General features: G+C 39.3%; 2 protein-coding genes and 1 long non-coding RNA gene across 8 annotated transcripts in view; 1 reads left to right on the top strand and 2 right to left on the bottom strand.

Moving 5' to 3' along the window:
* Positions 1 to 1,434: 1,434 nt before the first annotated feature.
* On the bottom strand, positions 1,435 to 3,769 carry LOC129162114 (uncharacterized). Its single transcript, XM_054738620.2, has 3 exons — positions 2,743 to 3,769; positions 2,450 to 2,656; positions 1,435 to 2,337 (listed from the first exon to the last, which is right to left on the bottom strand). Exons 1-2 carry the CDS (start codon positions 3,547 to 3,549, stop codon positions 2,453 to 2,455), a joined length of 1,011 nt encoding a protein of 336 aa, XP_054594595.1. The 5' UTR covers positions 3,550 to 3,769; the 3' UTR covers positions 1,435 to 2,337; positions 2,450 to 2,452.
* A 6,232-nt stretch (positions 3,770 to 10,001) lies between these two features.
* LOC139071603 (uncharacterized) lies at positions 10,002 to 11,552 on the top strand. Its single transcript, XR_011521450.1, has 3 exons — positions 10,002 to 10,377; positions 11,285 to 11,348; positions 11,435 to 11,552. It is a non-coding gene; the product is annotated as an uncharacterized lncRNA (long non-coding RNA).
* The window catches only part of LOC139071602 (spectrin alpha chain, non-erythrocytic 1-like), a 337,529-nt gene continuing 336,821 nt past the window's right edge, over positions 11,546 to 12,253 (bottom strand). For 3 of the 6 annotated variants that reach the window (XM_070554410.1, XM_070554408.1, XM_070554409.1), the window contains one exon: positions 11,546 to 12,232. In XM_070554410.1, the coding sequence (XP_070410511.1) occupies positions 12,168 to 12,232 (65 nt within the window). In that variant the 3' untranslated portion in view covers positions 11,546 to 12,167. The remainder of the gene's footprint in view (positions 12,233 to 12,253) is intronic. The other 3 variants (XM_070554413.1, XM_070554411.1, XM_070554412.1) reach the window with 2 other exon arrangements.

The raw sequence follows: 12,253 nt of genomic DNA, 5'->3' as shown, positions 1-12,253 counted from the left end.
ATTTAACCTAACCCCAATCCCTATTCTAACCCTAAATAGTGGAGTAGATTAGATTAATTAACCTAACCCCAACCCCTGTTCTAACCCTAAACAGTGGAGTAGATTGTCCAAACCCTAACCAACATTGGACATTAAAAACCGGAATATCTGACAAAAAATCCTTGGAATCTTACCATCAATAACCTCTTCCAGCCAGCAAACCTTCACCCCTGGTTGACAGGTCTCAAGTCCCACACAGATGTTGGATTGTTCAGATTAAAAGGACACACCTAAACTTAATTTTCTAATCAGCTACAGATGACTCATGTAGTTCGCAGTTTTGCCCACTAGAGGGCAAGAGTGTATCAGAAATGTAGCAGGGAAAGGAGTCAGTCAGATAGAACAAAGCCAGTGTGGGGAATCTCATGTCTTGGAATTTGAATTTCTTTTAAATCATGCCCCACAGAAGGTTTGTTTTCATATAACACATGAATGCAAAGTGTTGTATACGTTATGTCTGTATTTATCTCTATTTTTCATGGTAATAACATGTTGTAAATGTAATCTTGTTAGTGAAAAGTGCCAAGCGCTCTCTTGGACACTAGGGGGAGTATGGACCGGAACTCTAAATATGGTCCTATCACTCCCGCGGCGCTCTGGATTTGTTCAATTTGATTGGACACAAGTACAGGTGCTAATAGAGCCAATTGAGGTTTGTTAACTGGTGTGCGCTAGATGAAACCGGTCAGAAACAGGCTGTGTCCGAATCCACGGGTAGGATGCTTGTGAGTGCGCATTTTGAGGTCGATGACGTCAAAGCGCAGCGACGAGTACTGTCCGAATTCCAAGAATCCTCATTCACGCGTCCTCAAACGCGTCCTCGCTCCAACCACATTTCGAGGATGGGTCTGATGGATCCTCACAGGAGCAAGGGTATCCCAGCATGCTTTGCGCGCCGGCCGCTGGACTCGACACTCGCAACAACGGCGGGCGGAGCGGGACAGCAGTACAGCTTAAAATGTAAGTTAGTTAAAAAAATAGCGGTCAAAAAATAAAATACGTCTTTGGGCACTTTTGGTTTGTTTTTTATCTAAGATCTAATACCGCAAATTGTTTTTTTCATGTAATTTAAGGCTAAAACATGCCCCACCGAAAACCAGCTTGAAAGTCTAATAGGAAAAAACTCACCATAAAAGAGCTTGCATCTTATGTAATCATGTAACGAACGCCAAAAATAACGAAAACTAAGTTTAATGTTTATTTAAGTTAATTATTAAGAAACCACATTACTGATTTAATGTTTTTTAATTTCATTTAAGGCAGAAAAAACACAGAACACAATTTTCATCTCCCATGTTGATAAATTAAAATATTATTTATTGCATGTTTTATCAACTATGATTTATAATCTGACTTTGTTCTTCTATTCCTCTCTATTCTCATCCAGAACCAGTACCTTTTAGGAGCATCTGTAATTTCATTATGCCCACAGTGTTCTCTGTTGTTAAATGACAATAAAGCCTTGTAATTCTAATTCCCTTTGTCTGTAGGACTGCAAGTATCCAGGGTCAGGAGAGGGAGTCAGCGGAAAGCCCACTGCTGAAACCTGGCCCTGGTTTGTCCCCATGGACGAGGTGTTGGGACAGAGGCCTTCCACTATGCCTCCTGTCCTTATTGCTTCCATTCCCGAGGACACTCCAGGGCCAAGTGCAGCAGTGGGTGAGACAGAGGACAGGGAGAGTGGTGGAAGGAAGCCGGACTCCTCATCAGGGAGAAAAAGGAGAAGGGCTGATGAGCTCCTTGACCTGATCAGGGAGGACATGAGACAACAGAGGGAAGCGGAGGAGAGGAGAGGAAGAAGGATGGACAGATTTTTAGCATTGATGGAAAGGATGGCAGAGAAATGGGTTTTTTTCTTTTAGTTTCTTCTGGTTCAGGTTCTATATATGTGTTTGAATGTTTTTGTTATTTGTTTAAATGTAATAAAATTTCTATTAATTGATAACTCTTTTTTTGATCATTAACAGTTTTATTATTCAGTTTTTAACAAGTAACAATATAGTAAATAAATTGTAAGGGAACACTGTAAGGAATAAAAGTAAAGATAAAAGTAAAATATATACAGTAAACTTGGAAAGCAGGGAGTCTTTGGTGGTGTTGCTAAATCTACTAAACATGGATCATCGAGGTGGATGGAGTGCAGGAACCGAGATCCGTGGCTGAACGTTTCTGGTTGGCAAGTGGAACATCAGACAGAGTGGTCTGCAGAGGGTGCTTCTGGATGCCTCATCTCACTGACCACTGCATCGTCCATCAAAAGGGTTTGCTGGGCTGGCTCAATCGACGGCTGTCACATCACTAACATTCAGATATATGCAAAAAAGGAGATCATGAGTATAATACTTGTAACTCTAGCAGATAACAGGACTAAATGATGTTTAAACTAGAGATTCCTACGTAAATTACTTGCCTGTTAACAGTAATTGTGATCTGGTGGTACTTCCTCCAGAGCAGACACCTCAGCAGAAAGTTGGTCCCGCCAGAGGGCACCACTGACTGCCTCCAAACCAGCCTCCCCCTCATCTTCTGGAGCATCATCCTCCAGTTCATCGTCCTGCACCACAATGTCACCAGCACTGAGGCAGATGTTGTGCAGGATGGTGCATGCTGTGATGACCTGTAATAGAGATAAAAATTTAATTTATATTTCATTCCCAAACAAAGATTACACCCAAAGTTTATTTCCACTTTGTGTTAACTTACATGAGGTACAAACGTGTGGTGGACCTCCAGCGCTTTCAGGAAGATGGTCCTGAACCTGGTCTTCATCATTCCAAAAGCACGCTCGATGATGCAGCGTGCCCTGGAATGATGGCTGTTGAAGCGCTGGGCTCCCACACCTTGAACCACCCGTTTGTAGGGGGTGATGAGGGGGAGTGGATGTTGGAGGCATGGGTACCCTCCATCCGCGAGGATGAAGTCCCCTGGAGGAGGATAGGCTGACTGCCTGTACAGTGGGCTGTGCCGGAGGACCCTGGAGTCGTGGACCGACCCAGGCCAGCCCACATAGGTGTCGATAAAGCGGCCCTGATGGTCACAAACTGCCTGCAGGATGATAGATGGGAACAGTTTCCTGTTTCTGTAGCACTGACCATCAGGACCGCTCGGAGCCTTGATCCGAATGTGACAGCCGTCGATCGCACCTGCTGCTTTCATGAAAGCTCTGTGTCGAGCCAGCCCAGCAAACCCACGAGACACAACCTCCATCTCCTCTGGTGTTTTGGGGAGGTGAATGACCTGGTGGAGGATTGCGACCACATCCTCCGTGACTCGATGGATGATGTCGTGGACAGTTGAGCGAGGCATCCCAAATACTCTTGAGACCACCCTGTAGGATGTTCCACTTGCCAACCAGAACAGAAACACCAGGGTCTCGATTGTGGCACCCCAACCATGTCGCCGATCTTGGTTCAGGAGATTTAGCAACACCACAAAAGACTCCCTGCTCAGACAAAAATCTGGCCTGGGATCTTCCTGGTTAAAAAACCGGTCCAGGACTGGCACACTCATGTTTATCCTACAGTACAGGGGTCTGTTCTGTTAAAAGAAAAGTAGAGAACAATAAAACAATTAAAAAAAACCTGTATAAATGCTTGAGATTTTTAGAAGAGAGCTAGGCATTATTAGGCATAAGTTGAAAAGGACAATACACATTAAACACATTGTAATGCTACTTTTACTATGAAATTTATGCACAGAACCAAGCATTATGATCAAATACAAACTTCTAAAATGTCATTCCATTAAGTATTTTTGATGAATATAGGTTAAATTAACTATATGCATGTTAGTCTACTCTATACTAATGTGTATATTCAGCCACATGTCTTTCTGTTGCTTAAAATATAAATGAAACTAGCACTAAAGTTAACATGTAATGCCTGAAAGCTGGTTCAAAAAACAAAAAATAATTTTACCTGGATATGGCTAGTTCTCAGCCTTAAATACAAAGGCCGGTGACGTTTACTAAGCAGTCGCAGCTCCTCAAAAACCAAAAATAAAAGGGAATACTGCTGTGGATCCATTTTCACCTCTGACTAGCTTGTTAGCTTGTTAGCCTGTTTGACGCCGTCACGGTAGCTAAGCAACTGGACCTGGGGGCGGGAATAAAAACGAGGCTTTTTTTTTTTTTTTTTTTTAATTAGAAAAGGCAACATACAAACAAAATGCACCTTACATTATATATTCAAAAGATAATCATTACATGCATACATATTCAACATTTTCACGTATATGAAAAAGAAAACAATAGAAAACAATAGAAAAAGAACATCTAAAGCTGGGGTCATCTAAGTAATAGATTATTGACTTACTAACTCAAAATCTTCTACAAAGGAAATAAACAAACCAGCCTTTTTCTTTTTAACTAAATTCAAAGATTTAAGTAATAATTGTAAGTCATTTCTCCAATAGGCTAGTGTTGGTTTGGTCTTAAAAAATCGACATTTATGTATAAACTGTTTACATAAAATTAATAACACATTAACACCATAACTAACTTTCTTTTCTTTCAAAAACACTCCAAACATTATCATATTTAAGGTAAATGGGGAAATTTGAATCCCACTAGAACAAAGCCAGGCATGAAAATCTAACCAAAATATTTGTATAAAATTGCACAAAAAAAAATAGATGGTCTAAGTCCTCCTCTTCTGTTTCACAAAATACACAATTACCAGCTTCTATATTGAATCTATCCCCAAGGAGTCTATTGGTTGGGTAAATTTTATTCAAAATTTTAAATTGGACTTCTTTCCCTTTAGGAGCGATAGGGAAGGTGATATAATCACTTATTTTTTCAATTTCTTCCCTTTGGAAATCTTTTAATATGTAATTACGTCTAAGTAAGTTTGGATAGAAGAGATTCCTTAATGAAGATCTTAGAAACTTATTATTGCATTTATCATCACAAAATCGAATATCTTCTATAAATAATTGTCTTAACCTGGGGGAGATGCCAGAATATATTATATCATTTACAACTATGTTTTTGAGTGACAGTGGAATTGATCTTATAACCCGATTAAATTTATTTTTAGAACATTGGATATTAAACTTTTGACAAAAATCTTGATGTTCTAGAACATGTCCTTCATTATCTACAAAATGGGCAATTGCCCAAACACCTTTGGAAAGCCAATCTTGGATAAAAATAGATTTTCTGTTCATTAGGATATATCTATTGTTCCAAATTGGGCTATTATGTGGAGTGAAGTTATGTTTAAATAACATTTTCCAATAAAGAAGGACCTGTTTATGAAATGCAGAAAGTTTAATAGGTAGCCTAGTAATTTCAAAGTCACATTTTAGAAGAAAATCGATACCTCCCAGTTTGTTAAAGACCTTACTTGGTATAGAAAACCAGATGGAGTGTGGATTATTTAGGAAGGATTTTAACCATTTCACTTTCAAAACACCATTCATTACATCAAAGTCAATTGCGTTTCCCCCACCTTCAATGTATGGTTTAACCAAATCATCTTTAGATATATAATGGCATTTATTTCTCCAAATAAAGTTAAAATTTAAGCTATTAATTGTTTTAATGATTTTATTTGATATTGATAAAGAGTAAGCTGGATATATAAATCTAGATAAACTATCCATTTTGGTTAATAATATTCTTCCAAAAATTGTGATGTCTCTTTGTAACCAGTTATTTAAGATTGTCTTACATTTGTCAACATTATCTGAAATATTTACTTTTTCCATCACTTTGTGATCTTTTGAAATTGTGATGCCCAGATATTTTACTTCCTTTTTCACCTGTATATCGTACAAAAACTGTGCCTGACATTCCTTTAACGCCAATAGTTCACATTTATTTAAATTTAATTTTAAGCCTGAAGCTTTTGAGAATGTAGTTATTATTTGTTTTACTAGGGGAATTTGATGTTCATTTTTTAAGAAAAGAGTAGTGTCATCTGCAAGTTGACTAATTATTAACGAATTATCTATAATCTCAATTCCGGCCACATTGCTATTTTTAATTAAAATTGCGAGCATCTCCACAACCATTATGAATAACAGCGGAGAGCTTCCACATCCTTGTCTAATTCCTCTTTTAATGCTAAATCTTTTACCAGTGCCATGGCCTAACGACACAGAGCTATTTATATCATTATATAGTATATCTATTATCTTCCTAAATTTATTCCCAAATCCAAATCGAGTTAGTGTTTCTAAAATAAAAGGATGTTCTACTGAATCGAAAGCTTTATAAAAGTCCAAGAAAAGAATAAAACTGTCATCTCTAATTAGATCATTGTAGTCCAGTAAGTCTAAAACCAATCTGATATTATTATGAATGTTCCTGTCTTTCAAAAACCCTGATTGTGTCTCACTAATTATACTTGAAACCCCTTGTTTAAGCCTTGTTGCAATTGAGCTAGAGAAAATTTTATAATCTGTATTTAGTAACGTTATAGGCCTTAAGTTATCCAATTGTCGCTTATCTTTGGTTGGTTTAGGAATTAATGTAATTAATCCTTGTTTCATGCTAGGCATCAATTCTCCCTTTTCAATACTGGCCAGTATAGCTTTGAATAAGATTTCCCTTAAGTCTTCCCAAAAAAATTGGAAGAAATTAACTGTAAGCCCATCTGGACCAGGGGATTTATTAAGCGCCATTTTCTTAATCGATGCATCTAATTCTTCAATTTTAAGGTCAGATTCACAAATTTCCTTAAATGATTCATTAATTTTGGGGATCAGATTATCTATTTGTTCAAAAAAGGCATCACAGTCTGCTTGAGAGAACTGTGAGGAGTATAAATTAGAATAGAATGTATAAGTTTCGTTTTCCAAGATTTTAGGGTCGTCACATTCAATACCATCAATTAACAGGGAAGATATAAGATTTCTTTTCTGTCTGCTCTTTTCTAAATTAAAAAAATATGAGGAATTTTTTTCCCCCTCCTCTATCCATTTAGCGCGTGAACGCACAAAAGCTCCTTCTGCTTTATTTAAGTAGAGCTGATCTAATTTAGTTTGCAACTCCATAAGTTTACTCTTTTCTTGGCTATCTAGATCATCCTTACTACAGTAATAAGTAATTTCTTGGAATAATTTACATTCATATTCTCTTTGCTTTCGACTTATATTTTTACTGAATTGAATAGTAAATTCTCTAATCTTGAATTTAATGAATTCCCATTTACTGATATATCCTACAATTAAACGGTCAGCCATAATATCTTTTATAATTTTTTTGACTATGTTGCAGTAATCTTCATTTTGTAAAAGTTTGGCATTGAACTTCCAATAAGTTCTTTTATTTGATTGTCTAATTTCCGATTTTAAGCATAGTTCAATAAAGCAATGATCAGAAAGAGGTGCATTTGACATCACAGCATTTACAGTGTGGTTAAGAATTTTGCCACTTCCTAGCCAATAGTCTATTCTAGATTTACATGTTCCATTTGGCTTAAACCAGGAAAAACTTTTCATTTCCGGATTTCTTACTCTCCAAATATCTGTCAAATTGTTGTTTATCAAAAATTCTATAATTAAGTTATTTCTTTGTGGTCTACCTGTCCTTGAGGGCCATCTATCAGTCCATTCATCAGGAGTCATATTCCAATCACCACCCATTAAAATATATTCCGTAAGGTATCGATCTTTAAGTTCGGAAATATTTAAAGTTATATCTTCTAACATATTTTTATTCTGACTTTCATTGTTATATCCGTAAACATTGACTAAAATGAAAAACAAACTTTCAACTCTCATTACAGCGATCAACCAATGACCATTCAAGTCAGTTCGTTGTATTACAAGATCCCCAGGAAAGTTATTGAATAAAATTGCTACACCCCCCGACCTTGTTGAGCCATGGCTAAACAAGATTTTGCTGCCCCATTGGTTTGACCAAAAAGATACATCACTATCAGATGAATGAGTCTCTTGTAGGAATATGCAGTTTGATTTTTTACCTTTGCAGTACAAAAATAAGGCTTTTCTTTTAACAGATTCTCTTAAACCCCTAACATTTAAAGAACCAAAACAAATGTTAACATTCAACATGAACTATAGATAGAATATCGCTCACCACGTGAAAAAGATGAGAAAGAAGAAAAAATACTAAATGCTGAGCTCCTCAGACCGCTAACAAGTTTCCACTATTTCAGTTGTCATTTTTAGTTCTCCTGTGTGTCCTCAACTTTGCGTCCATCAATGAAGGCATGTGGACCACGAAAGTAGGCTCGTTTACCCGCACGTCTTGCCTTCTCCACCAGAGGCCATAGGCGCTGTCGATCTTGTATGTCCTCCTGCGGCAACATCTCTGCGAAGCTGATGCGTTCTTGTTTGCAGATTGAAGAATCCTTGGTGCGCCTCCACAGTTCTTCTTTAATTCGCCTTTGTGTGAATAAAATAATGATGTTTCTGTTTCTGCCATCAACTCGTTTCCCTAAGCGATGAACCACATCAACGGCCTCTTCTAAGTTCAAATCAGGGGCAATCTTCCCAAGCGTTTGCAAAACCTTCACTCTAATGTTTTCGTCTTTGTCTTCCTTCACCCCTTTTAGCTTTAAGCACCACCTCATTCGGTAGCGCTCTTGTTCTCTCACTCTTCTTTTTAAGTCTTCGTTTTCTTTAAGCAGCTGTTCATTCGCATTTGACAGATTAACAACTTTCAGTTTGCAGTCAACTATCTCTGCGGCATTAAACTCCACAGCCTTAGCCAAGCTGGCAACCATAGCTGCACTTTGTCTGTTTTGTTCCTTGATATCTTCCAGCTGCACTTCAAATTTCTTCTCAAGTCCCAGAATAGCTTCAAAAATAGTTTTATTGGAGATATCATCTTCCTTCTCTAAAGATTTTGTTCTTTTCTCACCCGGCGGTTGTTTTGATGGAGTTGGTGGCGCAGAGTCTGCTCCCCGTTCTCGCTTGTTTAAACCCACGTTGGCAGCTTCAGTGTTAGCATAGTCATGGTCTCTGACTTTAGCATGCGGAGACGTCTTAACATTGGGATTTGATGGCACAAATTGCAGCTTTGCATCCTTAATAATTTTTTGGGTATCCATAGTTATATTTCGAGTGGTATGAGAATAAAGTTACTTAACAAAATCTGCGGTCTTTCGGAGCTCCTGAGAAAACACGACCGTTCAAGCCGCCATCTTGGTGCGCCTCCATAAAAACGAGGCTAGTACTGTCCGAATTCAGAGCCGCTGACTTCCGGTTTTAGCGGTCTAGCAAGGACCCGGCCTTGCTAAACCGGCGAGGACCCGTACTCACAAGCATCCTACCCCTGGATTCGGACACAGCCACAGAACACAGCCATTCTGGGCCGAACTTCGACGACAAGAGAAGGTTCTATGCGCTTTTACAAGCTCTTAGCCTGATGAAGACTCATTGAGGAGTCGAAACGTAGCGTTGAGCTTGTTTTTTGTAAATATTTTGTTTCTTTGTTCCAGTTAACTTTTTCACGTTTGTTCAATAAATGGCCAGTTGCCAACATTTTAAGCCGCAGTTTTTCGGTTCTTTCATTTAATTCCACTTGTTTTTTTAGATAGTTAGCTACACAGTTAGTTAGTTTAGCACCTGTTTTTTAACTACCGGACATCTCCGGAATGACGTGGGACTATTTCCCACCGGATGAGATGGAGGAGGAGTCGGGCTGGACACAGGTTCGCTACCGAGGGGGAAGACGACGGGACGTTCAGTGGAACCAGCAGAATAGAGGACGTTTCCAACGACGCCACTCTCCCCAGCAACGACGGCCTCGCTATCAACAGGACCGCAGCTGGCAGTCGCAGTACCCCCAGCGGTACCCCCAGAGACGCAAGTCTTACGCGTGAGCCGCCAGGTAAGGTCCCTCTTACCCCCAGCGTCCATTCCAACCCTCCAGGAGCCGCAGTAGGGGCTTCAATAAGCGGTACCAGAACCAAGGACCCCAGGGTTGGAACCGACAACAGAAACGCGCTCGGCGACCATAGACTGTACATATACTGGACAAACGGATTCCATTGGCTTCAATAACACGTTTGTTGTCTATAATGGGAGGTGGCCACCACCGCCATTTTGACCGTGTCACAGGTTCCGTCCAGCCCAGACAATTCCATAAAAGGGAAGAGAGGAGGCGCTGAGGGTGTGGCTGTAAGGCTGGGCTCGAGTGACGACACCCAGGCGAACTAGCTACGAGCTAACCTGAAGCTAACCCTGGCTAACCCAAAGCTAAAGCGGAGGTGGGAGCCGAGCTAACGGATGTAGCCACCTAGCTTCAACCCAACCGGAGCTAACTGGAACACCCATCGACCTGAACCTTACACGGAGTTTAGGTGGAGGTTTTCTGCGCCTGTTCGTGAGAAGTACCTGTATTAAAAAAGTTTTAAATCGGTAAGTTTATAATTTATTTCCGTAAAGAAAACATTTTGCTTTGAGCAAGTTTTCAGTAGTTTTTTTCGGCGCTATCACTCCTGAGTCGCACCAGCCATTAAATGTATCATGAAGAAGAGAACATATATTTAAGTCGTATTTTGGGGGGACATTTTATTATCTTTCTTACAAAATCCGAGACCAAGCGTTTCACATTGCAACACAAGCACCGGTAACCATAACAGAATGAACAACAGCCAGCAGAGGAGAGGATGGCGGTGTTTCAAACCCTCCCGGCCGGCGAGGAGAGCTCATTCCTGGGCTGGAGCCGGCCCTCAGCACCCCGCCACAGGCTCTAACAGATGCTGGCGGTGTTTGAAACCCTCCCAGCGGGACAGGGGAACTCATTCTTGTGTGGGTCGGAGTCGGCCCGCAGCAGCGCGGTGTAGCCTACATATTTTGTTATATAAGTCGCTCCGGAGTATAAGTAGCAGGACCTGCCAGAAAATGTAAAAAAGTGCGAGTTATAGTCCGGAAAATATTGCAGTTATTAGTATTCGAGCTAAATTAGCAGCCTAAATACATTTCATATATTTCCAAAATGTTATACTTGTTTGTATCTTGTACAGCCAACTAGTCTTTATTCTGGACTCAGTACAATTTACCAAAAGTAAAGAGACATTCTACAGATGAAGTAAGCACAAGATAACTTACTGGAAGACACGGAATTATCATCAGAACCAGAACAAGAGAGCCTGATAACAGTCGTGAAAATAACAGTTAAAAAGTATGTATGTATAATAGAAATACAAATATATTAGAATTAGTGTAACTCACTGTGATCCAAACAATAAATCAGCCATAGCTGATTAGTAAATATGACATGAGGTCTGGGAGTTTTTAATTTTCATTTTTATTTTTTTGTTAGATCTGTTTAAATGTCACCATGGCAGCCTGTGTGTCTCCAACATCAGCTACACAAAGCAGCAAGTGTAAGTTTCACATACCTGTCTCACCACTTCATGTATGGTTTTGTACTTTAAACAATTATGACAAACCTGTTATTTTTTCTCCATAGCCATTTGGATCATTGGAGACAGCTGAGTGAGGCGTGGTGCCCAGAGAGCTGCAGAGACAACCTTGGCCTCCCTGACGTCTGTGTCTCCTGGTTCGGTTGGGGCGGACCATCGACATACTGTACATACATACATACATGTGCCGACACTTTGCGCCCTGTTTTATAAACTGTAGTGTTAAAAATAAATGTTTTTGCTCAATTACTGGAATTTCTTTGGTTAAGACAAAAGTGAGGAATAATCATTTACAAGTTATTTGTACAACAGGCCCATTTTAAATCCCAACAGTTTCTTAGCAGACAATAGAAATGTGTTCTTTACTAACTTTACTTGGTTTAAAACTCTTACTAAAATAGTGCCGTATTGCAAAACCCAATCATACTTGTTATGTATACATTAGCTTTGTAGATATTTTTTACAGATCTATATTTGTGTGCAACAAATCCAAACTTAGTTTGTCATTCTTTATTGAAAAACAACAAAATACAGTTATACAGAAGTGTGGGAAAATGATAATGTGGAAGTATTGCTATTTAAATGTAATCCTATTTATCTTTAAAAAGAAAAACTCTAAAAATGTCCTGTACAGCATCATGACAGAAGAATGGTGGTCTGTCTGTCAGAATGTGCTGAACAGATTTGCTCTTGGAGGAGTGTCATGTTTGGAGGAAGGTACTTAACCCAAGACATGCAGAATACAACACTGACCAAAAACTGATGGAAAAAATGATTTATTTATAAGGAGGAACTTAAGGTGCACAGATAAGTCTGTGGTTGGAACTGCAACAACAGCTCAGCATCTGGAGGAGGGAGAACACAGG

Source organism: Nothobranchius furzeri, chromosome 8 (assembly GCF_043380555.1).
Source record: "Nothobranchius furzeri strain GRZ-AD chromosome 8, NfurGRZ-RIMD1, whole genome shotgun sequence".
Lineage (NCBI taxonomy): Eukaryota > Metazoa > Chordata > Actinopteri > Cyprinodontiformes > Nothobranchiidae > Nothobranchius > Nothobranchius furzeri.
This window is presented reverse-complemented; position numbering and strand designations above follow the sequence as displayed.

Coding starts and splice junctions, on each gene's coding strand:
- LOC129162114 (XM_054738620.2), bottom strand. CDS start 3,549: ATGAGTGTGCCAGTCCTGGACCGGTTTTTTAACCAGGAAGATCCCAGG. Junction 2,657..2,742: donor ACCACACGTTTGTACCTCAT/GTAAGTTAACAC, acceptor TCTCTATTACAG/GTCATCACAGCATGCACCAT.